This window comes from Cetorhinus maximus, chromosome 26, assembly GCF_964194155.1.
Source record: "Cetorhinus maximus chromosome 26, sCetMax3.hap1.1, whole genome shotgun sequence".
NCBI lineage: Eukaryota > Metazoa > Chordata > Chondrichthyes > Lamniformes > Cetorhinidae > Cetorhinus > Cetorhinus maximus.
This window is the reverse complement of record NC_135904.1, coordinates 19,915,590-19,932,626: the sequence shown is the minus strand read 5'-3', so window position 1 is coordinate 19,932,626 and position 17,037 is coordinate 19,915,590. Positions and strand designations below refer to the sequence as shown.

Here is a 17,037-nt window from a genome sequence, read left to right as displayed (position 1 = left end):
GCAGCTGCCACTCAAGATGCTCAACATCCTCCATGACAAATTAGTCCATTTGATGGTCATCTCATCCACCAGCCTAAATATCCACCCCCTTCACCATGACAACTCACCAAGTCTTCCTCAGCAGCACTTCCAAAATTCACAACTGCCACCACATAGAAGAACAAGGGCAGCAGGTGTATGGAAAAATCACCACCTCAAAAATCATCCCTCAGTTGGCTTAAAGACATTTTGCCATTCCTTCATCACCAACATTCAGCAGTACCAACAGTTTTGGTAAAAAAGTAAAAAAAGTTTTAAGAAAACCCAAGACCCTTCCTGTTGCAAAACTGTACAACGAAAGTTAGTAAAGGGACTACCTTTGCTTTTAGGTGTTTTCTTTGAAAGAGTATCTGAAACGAGCTGCACGTTATCAGGATCGCCTCCCTCCTCTTCTATTACCTGTTTTGATAAAGTAATATTTGCAAGTTTTTCTTCAAAACTTTAACAACTCAATAGAAAACAAAATTATGAATTAAAACTGGAAAACAATATGCAAAAGCTGTATATTTGAGGTCATGTATCAGTAAGCACAGCACATTATAAAAGTTTATACTCCAATTAAATACTGCTGTTAACTTAAACACTTTTACAGCAAGTGATTGATTTGAACCCTGTGGTTTTTCTAAACATTGAATTTACGCTTAGAGAAACCACAAATTAAAATTCTATACAGCAATCCAGCAACTAACCCACTGAAAATTTCTGGATTCGGACCACACTAATTGCATTCAGCTTTGATCATCCGACAATTAAATGTACCCGGGCAATTAAATAAGGTTAATTTATTCAATGGCTCCATGTCCTAACGCAAATTGTGAAAATGTTTTCCCTTTGAAGTGTTACTGTCATTCGATCTCGCAGATCGAAATCAGAAAATGGACATTTTGCGCTGCTTAAATCATAAGCAAACGAAAAGCTTTAAACGATCAATTAAAAGGAGTCAGTTAAATGTCTAGTAAAGAATAAAAGGGTGCCTTTATCCACCCACTAAAAACATGTGGGTGAGAAAAGGCAAACATTCCTCATTAATCAACGTTATTTGATTTTGTTTTACAGGTGACTGCTCGCATAAAATTTTGCGCATCGTCTGTCACTGGGAATCACCCAGCACAGAACAGAGCCGATCTCAAGCATTTTTCACCGTTAAGGGGAAATTTAATTCGCTGAGATTTGTTTGTGCGCAGTGACATTAAACCCATGTTAAGAGAAGCAGCAGCGGCCATTAAGATATGTGTGTGTGTGTGTGTGTGGGGGAGGGGGGCTAGGCTTCATCCGAGGCCTAAAGGTTGCGGCGGTAAACCGCGGCGCCAACTCTCTCTCCCCTCTCCGTGACTCTGTCGAATGCTCACACCTGTTTCAACCTGGCGATCAGGACGGTTTTAACACCACTTATGTCTAGATTCCGCCGTTTGAGTTCGGATTTGAGATCTACGACACGCAGGTCTGTGATGCGCCGGACCTCAGTGGCGCTGGGAGCGGCGGCCATTTTAGGCGTCTCCACCAAGCGAGCTGCAGCTCGAGCGCCAAGCTCCGCCCACCCCCCCCCCCCCCCCCCCCCCCCACCCACCCACCCCCCACAAAAAGGGTCGCATTCACGCCTCTGACTCCGCCTCCGGTAGGAACCCGGATGGCGAGGCTCCACCCCCCCCATCCCGGGTCGCAGCTACGCCCATGACTCCGCCTTCGAGAGGAACCCGGATAGCCAGGCCCCGTTCTTCCCCCCCCCCCCCTGGGTCAGCCGCGCCCATGACTCCGCCTCGCCCATGACTCCGCCTCCGATAGGAACCCGGATGACTAGGCCCGCCCCCGGGGGGGGGGGGTCCCCCAATCACGCCTCTTGCCCCGCGCCCGGCAGGAGCCCGGATGCGAGCCGTTGCCGCCCAGAGCGCGCTGCGGTTTGGTTGACGGCGGGAACGGTGTGTCCGCTCGGAGATAGAGCGGGAGCGCGGACAGCACCAGATATAAGCACGAAGCACTCTCTGAGCCAAGGCCCCGAGCCCTTTAATTTACAAACGTTCCACGAGCTGCCGAGAATTAGACCCTTGACCTCATTTTGAATATATTTTTAGAGAAATGCGATTGGGCCGATTTCCCGGCTCTGCCTCCTATTTTGACGAAGGTCATCGACCTGAAATGTTAACTCTGCCCCTCCCCGGAGCATTTCCAGCATTTTCTAGTCTGTTTTAAAATATTTAGTGGCGATGTCACCGTTTCTATTGGGGAGGGGGAGAATCACGGCTTCTTGTTGATTAGACCGAAACGTTGGAACTATTTAAATATTTTTATTCTTGGCTCCACAGCCGTTCTTTCGATGGTAAGACAACGTGCATCTAACCACACATCTGCCCTGATAACCCCTTATGTGCTGCCTCAATGTTTAAATTGTGTGCGTTTATATTCCGAAGACGCAATTCCGGGTGTAAAGAGGCGCTATGGGAAAAAAGTTGTTGTTGCATGGAAGCGGGTAAAATCACGCATGCGCCGTAATTTTCCTGTCTAAAAGCGTTTTGTGGAAACAAAAGCTGCCCGAAGAAAGAGAAAAAAAAAACGGCAAAGACAGGGCATGATTATTCTGTTCCATATACAGAGAGAGAGACGGGGGAGGGGGAAATAGATTGGGGGGGGGGGGGGTGTATTTATTTGGTATTCAGAAACGGCAAACAAAGCCGCTGTCGTAAAATAAAAGAAGCCGGAAAGCGAACGCAGACGGCGTCGTGAGGAATTCTAAAAAAAAAACAACAAAGCCGGAAAGCAGGCGCGGGACCAGTGTCGTAAAGGGGAAAGGAAGCCGGAAAGCAGGCGCCGTCTGTGTCGCAAAGGCGGAGCTGTGCCCCGTCCGATGCATTGAGCAACCCGGGCTGAGCAGCGAAGCTTCGTCGTTCAGGGGCTTCTGTAAACAAGAGACTAAATCCCTCAAAAGAAATGTCTGAATAAGGCCCATTGGAAATAATGCGCGGCGGCCAGCACCTTACAGTGAAGCTTCGGTAAGCTCCTTTCGAGGCTATTCGCCGTTTTTTTAAAAAAAAAATTTAATTTTGATCTTGTTTAATTTTAACCCCCTCCTCCCTTCCCGGCCGGTTTAAAAAAAAAAGTGATTATAAAGTCCCGGCCTTGGTCAGCGCATTTCGAGCTGCTGACGTTTATATAACCCCCCCCCCCCTCTCTCTATATACACACACCCCTCCCCCGCACAATTTATTCACTAAGGGGGGGGGGGGGGGGGGCAGAAGTTTGAATCCCGACTGCAATCTTTTAATAATACCCTTTTTTTTTGCATTTTGCAGTCAAAATTATCAGCGGGTTTCAGTATCTAGATGGTGGTTGCCAGGGAGTGATGTAGGATTCTCAACGGCAATTGAATTGTCTGTGTTGATTGATTGAGCACTCTGCAGTGTACTTTATGGAGGAGCAGAAAAGGGGGGAATTCTGCCTGCCTTGGCTGTGTTTTGCCATTTTCAACATTCAGCTTCATCAAAAGGGCTTGTAGTTTACAGGGTGGAGGATACCGGTTTAGATTTGATGCTGCTGCTGCTGCTGGTTATTCCAGAGCATGCTTCAAAATGGTCTGTCAAGGCTTGAAATTCAACGTTTTCCTGTTTTTCTTATTCTCTTCGTTATGATTCTTATTGCTCAGAGCATTTTCACCATCTAACTTATACTTTGAAATGATAGTGTCACTTATGAACATTTTAACTACATCATTTGAAAAGAAAGTTTTGAGATTTAGACTTTAGTTGAGTCTGAAATAAACTATAAAAGAATGGACTTGCAAGACCCAGTTAAAATTCTTGATAGTATATTGTGGTTAATGTTTACAAGTTTAATTTGTAACAACCAATAATTAATATGACTATAGCTAGATTTGTGTACTTTGACTTCCTACATGGAAAATATTGTGTATAACTGGCAATCAGTTTATGCTCCATGTAATATAATTCTGTATTTGAAATACACTTTTTTTTTTGCTCAAACGTGTTATCTCTTAACATCACTCCTGAAGCAGTCACTTATGCTGGGGTACCATCTCAAGAGCCCTGCACCCAAGTAGTCATTATTCATAAGTGAAACTGGGACAGTGGCTGTCAGCTGAGAATTCCGCCATTAGGGGAAGAGGGAAGGTAATCACAGTCCAAGGGAATTCATGACCTGTTTCGATATTCAAGTACTGTAAGCATCCTTTCCTGCAGGATATAGGCTGATTTTTTTTTAAAAAACAAGATCAGTTGTTTTAGCTCTAAGCTAGAACTTTATTGGCCTTTGTGGCTTAAACCACCATGTGGTATGCTTATCTGTGGCCTTCAGGTAAACAATCTGTTTTAAGGATTGCTGTAACAAATGTTACACACGCTGTCATGCAGTTTTGCCTTTCATTCAACCAAATAATTCTTTAGTGAAGAGTTGCTTGGGGTGCACTGTGGTATTTTTTTCACAAATAGTCAAATGCTTGCATCGGTCCCGTTTTTGTTTCCGGATTTTAAAAAAAATCCTTTTTGCTTCATTGTTTTAACATCAACTTACATTTATATAGTTTTTGAATGTTTAAAGAAGTCCCCAAGCGCTTTACAGAGGTGTAATAAAATAAAACTTTTAAGCATTACAGGCAAGTTCTGATATAAATCTGTGCTCAAGCTTTTTTTCTATAATTTGTCCATCACTGAACTTCTGTGAAATGCCTGAACAAAAACAGGAAATACTAGAATTATTTTTTATTACCACCAGCATAGAGAAAAGTTAGTTTAGCATTTCAGGTTAGATATTTCATTAGAGCTGCATTCTAACTGAGGTTCAAAGTTTTGGGAGAGGTCTGTCTTTCCACTTGCTGACAGACATGCTGTGTTTGCAGCATTTCCTGCATTTATTTGCTTTGCAGTATTTTTTTTAACATTTGTTTAATTGAGTTGCTCCTGAAAATAAGCTTTGTTTTATCAATTCTACCCCACTGTAAATTAATTTGAGTCAAATTAACCAATCCCTGTCTTGACAATTGTCAGTGATAGAGGGTTTGTGGTGAACAGCATCGATGCCTCTAAGGGGAAGCTAACTGAGTATACGAGGGAAAAAGGAATAGAAGGATATGCAAATAGGGTTAAATGAATTAGGGGAGAGGAGGCTCTTGTGGAGCATAAACACCCATATGGACTAGTTGGGCTGAATGACCCGTTTCTGTGCTGTAAATTCTCTGTAATTCATAGGATTTTCTTTTGTTTGACTGCAATGATCATAGGTTCTGGTTGTGGTAGGCAGTAGGCCTGTCACTGATCCGCCAGACCCAACTGGTTGAAAACGACAGTTGGAGCTAGTTCTCCCTTTTCACACTTGATTATTTGCATACATGTGAATGTGTGTTTTTGTTAAGATCATTACATATGAGGGATCCTGAATGTGTACCTAATGATGCAGTAAAAATTGCTCCCAAAGCATGGAGAGGAGTGAGTCAGAGCAGCAGCCACTGCCAGCCTGCAAGCGCCAATTCTCCATTCATGTAATAGCACCAAACTTGCTTTATTTAACTGTATTTTATTACTAGTTTGAATAATCAGTTATTCCGTCTGAGATGAGGTTGAATAATCAACTTTGGTAAATTAATATTTGTGTCAGAACAGTGATGAAAATAGTGCAGACACTGAAGTAGTGTTTTGCTACCACAGGACTGTTAAGATTTTCCAGCAAAAGTTAATGTAATTGGGAGCCATCAGGCTTAAAAGTCACTCTTTTTAGATGTTCATTGTCATACATATCTAAGGTGATGGGTCTGCAAGTTAGTGCTTACAGTATGGAACTGTGCATGCTTACGCTTTGATTGCATTCTGCTTCTGCTCTCCTTAGTTGATGGATAAAGAGACACTGGGCAAACAAAGCCTCCTTTTAATGGGGTACTAAATTATGAACAAAAAATAAATTTATCAAACTAAATATTTACACAGTCCGCCATGCCTTTCAGTTCGTGTGGTGCCTGCTGACTGGAAGACATCGTGCATATCCTGCTTCTAAAGTTAAAAAGGCAAAGGGGTTTGCTGCTTTTTTTTCTGGCCTTGATGCAAATAATTCTGATGCCATGAGTTACTTTGTTCGTTTGACATTGGAAGTCAGAGTACCATAACAATATGATGAACTTTATTTGGTGAGAAGTGACATCATGTAGAAATTTATAATCATGCTCCAAGTAATAACGTAATTAGTGTAATGTTGCAGAGCATGCATGTTTAGAAATGGCACTCATTAAGGAAAAGTTGTCAAACAACGTAAATCTTCCGTCCATACAGTAATGTTTTTGTGCAATTTTCAAAGGTTTAAAAACAAAATATTTGACTCCTTAAAGGCTAAATAGATGGAGACAATTATCTGCAAGAAATCCTGTACTTAACAGTTCTTTCTGTTTTGGGGGTGGGGCACGGAGGGAGAAAGAAAATGTATTTTGTCAAAGGCGCAACACAGATCTCAATTTTGAGTACGTTTTGAGGATGGTTATGGATTCTATGTTTTTTCAATTCTTTCATTTAGAAATCTTTGAGAATTTCTACATAAATGATTGTTAGTTAACTTCCTCATTAGTCATCCCTGTCTTGTATTTTCCTCGTTTTGATTTAATGATTCATCTATCATATTATGAAAAGCGTTTCTTCCAAGTTGCATCCTGCCAAAATAATTCTGCCCAATCTCATTTCAGCCAAAAAAGAGACTTTGGCTATGACGATATTCTGGCCACCCCAATTTATGTAACAGCTGCTTACAATTCGACAGCACCTTTTTAAAGTAGAAAAGCATGCTGAGTTACATTACAGAAATAAAAATATCCTTTTTAATAGAATTCATGACAAATAATTATGAACTTAGTTCAAAATTCCAGCTCTTCACTTACCCCACCACATCAGCATGCAGTCTGGCACATTCTGCAGGCTCCGTGAATGTCTCTAATTTTGGGTATATTGCCCTGCTGCCCACCGCCTCCCCCCTCCCCATACTTAAAGCCCAGCTGAGGATGGATGTTCTGAGTCAAACAAAGGCACTGCAATTCCAATAAGCTACCATCCATCTCTGCTTCCTTGCTGAATGTTGTTTGTGGCATGAGACTTTGCTCGATCCATTTTCATTCTTCCATATGAAGCATACTCCTCCCATTCTCATACTCTCCATTCTTGGCTTCATGCTCTCACTGTATCTCTTAGTCTCAGCTGTTAATGGCCACGTGCATAATTTAAAGACACACTCATGGTTTATAAACTACAAAGGTAAATGTAATTTTGTACAAGCAGACCTATTTGATGGAATCACAACATAAAGATGATATGAAAGACAAAAATAAACTTGATACTTATGAGCCAAGTATTAGAAAAGCGGACACAATTTTCTATGTAACAAATTAAATACTAATGAAACTTGTTCAACATTCTTGCCCATGTGCACCACCATAAGAAATCAGTACTATTGAAATATATTGCATTACTTCCTTTCTTTTTGGTAATGAATGTTTACCTTGAAATTTGTCAGACATCCGTTTGTTTTTTATTCTTTCATGGGAAGTGAACATCGCTGGCAAGGCCAGCATTTGTTGTTATCCCTAGTTGTCTTTGCAAAGGTGGTGATGAGCCGCTGCCTTGAACTGCTGTAGCCCATCTGGTGTTGGTATACCCATGCTGCGGTTAGGAAGGGAGCATGGTTCAAACTGAATCCAAATCAAATATCAGAGCATATAGGGAGCATGGTTTGACAACAGTGATCATTTGTTGTCCATCCCAACAGCAAATTCCAGTGAAACTTGTTAATTGAACCCCATGTTCAGAAACCTTTTCATACACAAGTCATTTATTCCAAACAAAACATAAGATTCTCCGAGCAGTTGTTAACACGCTGATGTGTTAACATAACAAAAAGCCACCCTTTCCTTTTAGCCATATCAAATTATGACGACTATACTTGATCTTTTCCTGTACAGCAATAGGTGGTCTTGCGGTGCAGTGGTGACATTCCTGACTATGAGCCAGAAGCTCCAGGTTCAAGTCCTAGGCCAGGACTTGTTGGCCATGGGAACAGCGTTCATGACATGATTCAACAGGCAGATCAGCTTGAGAATCCTTCCACCACCTCCCCGCTATTCCCCAAAAGGAAAAACGTGTGTGTGTGAAGATACACTTTAAAAATAAATGTAGTAATATGTCAGGGGTAGCTAAACTGTGGCTTGCAAGCCACATGCAACTCTTAGACACAGTGTGGCTCATTCCTTGTGCTATGAAACCTGTTAAATTGCACATTGTAGAAAGGTAAACAGCTGGGTGCAGCCTTGGCTAAGAACAGCTTCACAAAGGGAGAGAACTGGAGAGCAGGCAGCAGCACTGGGGGGAGGGAGGGAGGAGGGTTAAGATTAACGATTCGTTCCAACTCCGTTGCAAGATTTATTTAATAGTTTCCTGCCGGTCTTATGTAGGGCCATATGACCCTCAGTGCCTTTTTCTCTGGCTCCCTAACCCGCCCCCTCACTGCTGACTCTCCAACTTGCAACCTCTGGTCAGTTAAGCAGTGAGCATGTGCTAGCTCTAATGTGTGTCAGTGAAGCAGATTTGTTTTTGCCATGACCAGAATTGTGTGTGAAGGAAGCCGAGAAGATAAGAGAGGAAAAAGCTGTATGAAGGAAGCCTGGAAGATTAGAGAGGAAAAAGCTGAAGGTTGTCTCAGAAATGTGCGCAATAGTAATAAGAATGTGTCTGTAAAGGTTATCCATGCCTTGCAGCTCTCGAATGTCTGAAAATTATCACATGCTGCCCTAGGGTTCAAATGGTTTGGCCATCCCTGTAATATGTGCTTGAAAACTTTTATATTCTACCTTCTCTCAATTCTTGTGCAGTAGCCTGAGGCATGAAAAGTGGCAATGACCAGTGTAGATTAACCTCTTTAGTTAGAATGAGCATCATTTAATAATAGTTAATATTCATAAAATTTTCAGGTTTAATGATAGTTACAAAGGAATATACAATTTTAGGTTGTTTCTTTGATCGAGGGGCATACAGGAATGATTAAGACATACAGTGAAGGCATACGATTAAGAGAGGTTGTATCTAGGTTATCAGTGTAAATCACCCTCTTATTATGGAAACTGATGTGAACTAGAACTATATTACATGAAACCTATGCAGATTCATGACAGTAACAGGAGACTTGCTATCCCTATATGTGGTTAACTACAAATAGCTGTTATGTGGCTACTCTACTATCTTACACACATTTCTGCTAGTTTACAAGAGCATTATGAAACTAATTTTTCTGTTCCGTACAAATACGTAAGGGAGGACAATAGTTTCTCAAACAGGAAAGTGAGGTACAAGCCTCAATGTTGTCAGTATTTGGGCAAAGTGAGCCAAAAAAAAAGTCTGAGGGGTACAGTAGTGCTTTTTGTTCCAGACTTGATGAATTTCTGAAAATATAATGTAATATTTTAAGATCCAAAACCCCGACAATTGCTGATTAGCATTGTCCAAACAAGATCCCTGGGCTTTGTGTTGTCCATGAGCCTGAACAATCCAGCTCTTCAAGCACAGAGCTGAGTATCTATGTGAGCTTAAGTTTCTGCTGGCTTACCCTATTACAATTTTCATTGGGTTCTTCGTGCTGGGTAAATTCTACTTTGGCAGAAAGGTCCAACTGCTTAACAGTATATGCAAATTATGTGAGTATTGATTTCACCAGGCTCCATGATGTGCTGTAATTGGCCCGGAAACACAAAAGGCCCGGACATACTAATGTTAAAATACAGTAGTGTAGCAACATTACACAGTAGGCAAACCATTAATAGCTAAATGATGTGTAAAAAGGAAAAATAATTTTTTTGAACTTCTATAGAACTGAAGTTGTTCTGCCTTGAATTGTGAATAAATGTGCGCACACTTTATAGCAAAGCCAATTGAATGTTAATGCTGAACTCACTGAGTGCAACTGCATTCAAAGTTGCACAATCTGGATTTTAAAATATATGCATGTTACAGACAGCAAATTCTAACCCTCTACCTTAAACTTCAAACGTGTAAGTAAAACACTTCTTTTTCTTGCCCGCGAGAGTGTGGGTGGTTCAGCTGTCGATGCATTCTGAAAAGGAAGTTCCAGACTACTTTAGGGAGATGATTCATTGCTGAGTTTAAATATTTCAGAGCATAATCTTTTATAAAAGCCAAGTTTGTCCAGGACCTGAACATTGTGCCCAAATTTGGGGACACTATTCTACCATTAGGTAGGTTACGAAAGAAAATATGTCATCTTGTAGCCAATCTTTTTCACCTCTCCCTCTCTCTCTGTCTGCCCCATACTGTAGTACTACAAACATTGACAGTGTAAACCTTTCTCCTTGTTGCAGTTTTTCAGCTGCAAATGCACTATGCTAAATTTCAAATCAGCAGCCTTGCATAATTTCCCAGCACCTCAAAACAGTGGAGCTCTTTGCCTTGCTTGGTTTAATCTTTTTTCAACAATCTGCAGGCATTTGTAATGCAATAAGGTTGAAAACCATAAAATAGATTACTTATAAGCTTATCTATGAATAGATAACAAATAGTTCAGAGCAAAGTACTTAAAAGTGAGCTTGTATTGTGCGCTCTTTTTATGGTTATGTTTCACCTGCAAATTCAGTGCAGTTGAATCTGTGCAATAATCCCACAGTAGAAGACCAAAAGAAATTAACAACATATGAAACTTTAACGCTGCACCTCATCTGCAGTGACTACAGTATGACTATTTGCTTAAAAACAATGTGCTGGAAATACACAGGTAAGGCAGCATTTGTGGAGAGAAAAGCAGTTAACATTTTTGGGTCTGTGACCTTTCATCAAACATCTGTTTCTCTCCACAAATGTTCCCTGACCTGCTGTGTTTCCAGCATTTTCTGTTTCTATTTCAGATTTCCAGATTCTGTAATATCTAGCTTTTGTATGACTATTTAGCTGCTGACATTTCAATAATGGACCAAATATTGCATTTTTCACAGGCGTACGAGTTTGGAAAAGGTGTCTGTATAACTGATACTTTGACTTGCGTAATATATTTTGACAACCCTGTCATATGGCTAACTCTGACTTAAATCTATTTTGTAAATGAATACGCCACTGAACATTCAACCACTTAGTCTAGCAATCTTTACAAATAAGAGCCAGCACATATTGAGTCATATTAATGCATCTTTATTAATTAGGTGTTGTCCATATCTTTTCAATGGATTAATTGTATCTATTGAGTAATGTTTTTCTTTGCGAATCAGAAATACAGGAAAAAGCATATAATCTCAGGCAATTTTTCTCACATCCAGCCCCCTTTTATTCTTTTTCTCTCCCTTTTTGTCTCTCGTTCATACACTCCCCCAACCCCTCCTTTCTGTTGATAACTATAGAAATACTCGGTACATTTTTTTTTACATTCAGACTAACTTGATGTCTCTTGGCCAGATGGTTTGAAATTGTTTTGAGATTTTGAGTAGGGAAATGGAACTTCAAAAATGTAACAATGCTTAAATGTGTTGATTCTCAACTTTTTTTATTTGGCTTTGTCTCACTGTCATGTTCTTTTTAGGAGAGAGCATATTGTAAATAACCCTTTGACCTAAACCTAAGCTGGGGGAAAGTCGGTTAAATTGTTACACTTGGGGTGGAGTCATTGTTGCTGTGAAGCGGTTTCAGATTGATTTGAAAGTGGCAGCATAACATCTGAGTTAGATATAATCTGATTACTAAAGACTGAAGCACTGTGACCTCAGAATCTTTTTACGCCACTTCTGCTTTAAACTTTACTGTAGGTAAAGCTGTGTTGGACTATTTGAGTACTTCATGGGATTGTTACAGTCTTTTTCAATGTTATGAAACAGTGGATGCTCCTGCTTGTGCTTTCAACTTGGAAGTAAAGGCCTGCACTTGCCTGTATGCACAGAGCTCTCGTGGAAGGCAGTGAGTCACCGGCTGCTTAACAACACGAATGGTGGGACCTGCACTGTGTGCTTAGCGGCCTGTCTCCCAGTACTTTTATAACCGCAGCTTGCATCTTGAAATTCAAACTGTTTTTCAGAAGTGTGTACCACGTGGGTGAAAATGATCAAATCAACAGCAGTAAATGAGATGACACCGAAGCACATTGTTAGGTTAAAGAAGAAGCGAAGAATTGAACTAGTGTTTATGAATTGATAAAATGTGAAGTCATTATTACCATATAAAGGTACTGATTCTATAGGTTCATCTGATAGGGCCCCTGTTTATCTCTGGAGGATACTGCATTGAAAGTTATTGAATATGGTATTCCACAAGAGAAAAAAAAGTACTCAAGTCCTGAGAAACAAAGCTCCTTCATTATAAAATGAATGTAATGTTCATGAACTTGTATTCTGTTTTATGTAAATTTTTGTTTGAAAGTTTATACCAATCAAAACGGAACAGTGATGGCTTGGCCTAATAGATGGTGCTTTTTCTCATTACGAAACAGCATCCAAGAACACTTCTTTACATTGAAAATAGGGATAACTGGTAGTCATAAAAAAGGAAGGAGCATTAATATCCTAATGAGAATTTCAGTGCTGGTGAGATTGTGCCATAAGCAGATGGAAGCATGGAGTGGCTAGGGTGTGGGATTTGAAGATTAACTCGGAGTGAAGCAGGGCACAGCAGCGGGACACTATTGGGCTCTACATGAATAAGCTATCAAGAAGAGAAATGGAACTTGGGGCTATGGGATAAAGGTTTTGGCAGGAACCACACAGGATGCCTTGTTCTTGCTGATGTTGAATTGAAGGAAGCAACTGCTGATGTTGACTAAGCAGCCAGAAAATGGTGGTGGCCAAGTGTGGCAGAGATGTAGAGTTCGATCAGGTCTCAAAACATGCAGAGGTTGAGCGTCTACCTGTGAATGATGTCACCAAAGTGCAGCATGTGGATAAAAAAATGATCGGTCAAGGATGGAACATGGTTCCTCCTCCCATTACTAAACAATTAAAGGACATTTACTGGTTCTGTTGGGACAAATTGGAGTGTAACCAAACCAATGTAGTGTCACCAGGGTGAGCCATAGAGACAATTGGAGTCATCAACTTTGTAAAACATTGCAGAGGTCAGGAGGACAAAGAGCAACAAAGTACTATATTGTTGTCTCTAAGAATCACATTGGTGACTTTGACCAGGGCATTCTTAGTGTTATGAGTAAATGATGGAAGAGTGGAGACATTAAGATTGTTAATGTCGTGTTCAAGGACTTCACAGACAAAGCAATAAAGTATGCATATTTACAAACGAGAGCAAGCTTTAGGAGGGGAGAGATGGGCAGCAAAGTCTGAAGCAGCCAAAAGGTAGGATCGAGACAATATTTACCACAAGGTAGATTTTTGGTAAATATTTAATGCAAGTTTTCTTAGACCTCGGAAACCGAATGTATAGTGTTGGTTATCTATGGAGAAGCTGGAAGAAAGTGGGAAGGCTTACTTTTGGTTTCAAAGTGCTCAGTACCATTTGCAGTCCTCAAATACGGAAGCAGTACATGTCCACATGCAGCAAAATCTGAACAACATTCAGGCTTGGGCTGATAAGTGGCAAGTAACATCCCTGCCATTCAAGCACCAGAAAAGGACTGAGCAAACCTAACCATCTCCCCTTGACAGTCAATTACATTATCATTGCTGAATCCCCAACCATCCATATCCTGGGGGTTACAATTCACCAGAAACTGAACTGGACCAGCCATATAAATACTGTGGCTACAAGAGCAGGTCAGAGGCTGGGAATTCTGTTGCGAATAACTCACCTTCTTGCTTCCCAAAGCCTGTACATCATCGACAAGGCACAATTTGGGAATGTGATGCAATATTCTCAACTTGTGGAAACAGTATGCACCATATGCAGGGTGCATTACAGCAACTTGCCAAGCCTCCTTCAACAGCACCTTTCAAACCCATGGCCTCTATCACCTAGAAGGACAAGGACAGCATATGTCTGGTAACACCACCTGCCAGTCCCCCTTCAAGCCATACACCATCCTGATTTGGAACTATATCACCATTCCTTCACTGTCGTTGGGTCAAAATCCTGGAACTCCTTAACAGCACTGTCAATGTACTTGAACCACTGCAGTCCATGTGGCCTAAGAATGTGGCTCACTGCCATCTTCTGAAGGGCAGTTAGGGATGAGTCACCGATGCTGGCCTTGCGCATCCCATGAACATTTTTTTTTAAAACTTGGGAGAGGTAACATATACAGTTATTGCATGCAGAATACTGAACGATATTGCTAAATGTAAACCTGAAGTTGTATAGTGCTTTGGTCTCAGTGCATTCTGTTCTGGTCAAGGCACAAGGGAAACATCCAAACCCTGGGCATGGTGCAGAGAAGCACCATGATGCTGACCCCAAAGGTCAGAGTGAGGCAATTAGAAAAAATAATCATTGTCAGCCTTGAAAGGAATAAATGAGTGGGATGTTTTGGAGGTTTCTAAGCTATTGAGTGGAATAGAAAAGCTTAATCCTGAACACTCTTTACCAAATTTAAACCACAACTGCAGCAGAAAGGAACTTTGATACAAGCTGGTAAAAGGGAGGTTTAGGAACTAATATTAGGAAGTATTTCATGTAGAGTGTTTAATGTCTGGAATTGTCTTTGGCAATGGTAGTTGAGGCAGAAAGAAGTGATATGTCTGTCCTGCACATAACTAGACAAATGACACAGTTGTTTATATTTGAATTGCACAACTTGGCTCTATCCTCGAGCTATCTGATTAGAGCCTGAACCGACTAGTATTTGAGTTATTTTTGAGTCTGTTGAGCTAAGCTGGGTCATAGATTCTGAATGCAGCAGGTTTTTAATTCCTTAAGAATTATCATGCTTAAACTAGATAAAATGCTCCATTTTGATGACGGGACCCTCTTCTCTACCTCTGTAGCTTTCAAATTTCTTGATGTTGGCCCTGCTGCAAATATTAATAATGTTCACGAGCAAAGAGTATTCTTGTCTTGAATATGGTTAGACAATCAAAAGGAAACAGTGCTATCACAACCGTCAACAGATTTTATTGATATACAGCAACAAATAAGTTATATGCTGGTAAATCAATAATTACACAATCAGAAGATGACTACAAATAACCTGATCTAAAACCTAACTCCAGTGGCAGATATTGAGTGATTCTGGGATCCTCTGAAGCGACTTAATGGACCCTGTTTGAAAACTCATGCTTTGTCTTAACATTGTGTTTCATCTAACCTCAGAAGAGCAGCCCTGCTGTATCAGTGTAAGATTTTTCCATTTCCTACTGTAAACATGGTTGACCCCTCGGCGTGAGATTGCCTTTTATGCCAAATTAGTAGATTTGTTTTGTACGTTTATGCCCGAATGCAGCTGGTTTGAAGCAGGCAAATTAATATCATATAGGACCCTTGCAGACAGAGGAATTTGCATTCCATCAGTCCTTGCTGGATTTAACCAGAATTCTATTTTTAACAATGTTTTATTGACTGGGCCAACTCGGAACAGCAAAATAATACTGAGACATTGAAAGAATAGGAGGATTTCCAAACCTAGGAAAGCAGTAATAAAATTGACTATTCTTGTCACTGTTGTTTGATACATTTTGCAACTCCTTTTCTACCTTTCAGATCCGTAATTTTTGTGGCCAACTGCTAGCTGTTAAAAATGAACTATTTTTGCAAATGCATATTTTGGTGTAACAAATTTCTTTTTATATATAGAGAGTAAAGACCTTATTTATATACAACTTTCTGCATCCACAGTGTCTCAAATAACTTTATAAGCAATGGATTAGTTTTAAAGGGCAGACACTATTGTTTTGTAGGCAAACCCATTTGTGTATAACAAGGTTCCACAAATAGCAATGGGTAGATGACCAGTTACTGTTTTGGTGGTGCTGGTTGAGGGAATAACTGTTGGCCAGGATATTGGATAAACTCCCAATCTATCCTTTTGGATACAGATATTATATTTTTGTTATTTACACACCTAAGGCAGAAAACTAATGTTGATTTTGCATCTCAGCATAAAGATGGTCCCTCCAACAGTGCCACTTGCTCAAGCCCTGGAATTGAACTTTCTGACTCTGAGACAAAGATTGCAGCAAGTCGGAATCTGTGGAATGCTTTGCAATCCCGGACAACCATATCTGTGGTGTGTTTGCGGCTTGAGCTCCTTCAACTCAGTGTTGTTGAGCTGGAGTCAGAGTTGCAGCCATTATGGAGCATCAGGGAGGGGGAGAATTACCTGGGCATATTGTTCCAGGAGGCAGTCAGGTAAGGTAGAACTTCAGAGTTGGCCTATGGTCAGGACCAGGAGAGTATGACTACGAATCAGGTAGGCTTGGGGATCCAACAGGTAGTTTTGACCAACAGGTATGAGGTGCTTGCTACCTGTGTGGATCAGGAGAAGGGCTGCAGGTTATATGAGCAAACTGACCATGGAACCAAGGTGCAGGTTGCCATTCAAGCAGGGGGAGTTAAAAGGAGCATAGTAGCGAAAGGGGACTGTAGAGCCAGGGAGATTAAAAAAAACTGTTCTCTGTAAGATCTAGTTGTTGTGGTTCATTTAGGAACCAATAACGTAGGTAGAACTGGGAGTGATGTTCGCTGAGAGAGTTTGAAGAGTGATGGTCCAAATTAAAACACAGAACATCAATAGTAATCATCTCTGGATTATTAGCTGAACCACGTGCCAATTGGCATAGAGCCAAGCAGTCTAGAGAATTAAATGCATGGCTCAGAGTGGTTTGGGAAGAAGGGGTTTCGATTCGTGGGGCACTGGCTCCACTACCCAGGAAAAAGAGAGCTGTTCTGTTGGGGACGGGCTCTACTTAAACCAGGCTGGGATCAGTGTCTTGGCAAATGGTATAACTAGGGCTGTGGATAGGGCTTTAAACTAACAGGGTGGTTGGTGGTGATGGGAGGGTTTGGCTGAAGACTGGCAAAACCACTTAAGGCTACTAAACAGACCAGTTTTACTTGAAGAGGGTGATGCCTTCTATTAGCCTTTTGGCTGAGCCTGAGCATC

General features: G+C 41.0%; 2 protein-coding genes across 7 annotated transcripts in view; one reads left to right on the top strand and one right to left on the bottom strand.

Annotated features, from left to right (window-relative positions):
- The window catches only part of sltm (SAFB-like, transcription modulator), a 48,674-nt gene extending 47,033 nt beyond the window's left edge, over nt 1-1,641 (bottom strand). For 2 of the 5 annotated variants that reach the window (XM_078530302.1, XM_078530303.1), the window contains exons 1-2: nt 1,391-1,641; nt 357-438 (exon numbers count right to left, since the gene is read on the bottom strand). In XM_078530302.1, the coding sequence (XP_078386428.1) occupies nt 357-438; nt 1,391-1,525 (217 nt within the window). In that variant the 5' untranslated portion in view covers nt 1,526-1,641. The remainder of the gene's footprint in view (nt 1-356; nt 439-1,390) is intronic. The other 3 variants (XM_078530304.1, XM_078530305.1, XM_078530306.1) reach the window with 2 other exon arrangements.
- A 1,251-nt stretch (nt 1,642-2,892) lies between these two features.
- The window catches only part of rnf111 (ring finger protein 111), a 116,573-nt gene continuing 102,428 nt past the window's right edge, over nt 2,893-17,037 (top strand). For both annotated transcript variants that reach the window (XM_078530301.1, XM_078530300.1), the window contains exon 1: nt 2,893-3,023. The gene's annotated coding sequence lies outside the window, so the exon portion shown is untranslated. The remainder of the gene's footprint in view (nt 3,024-17,037) is intronic.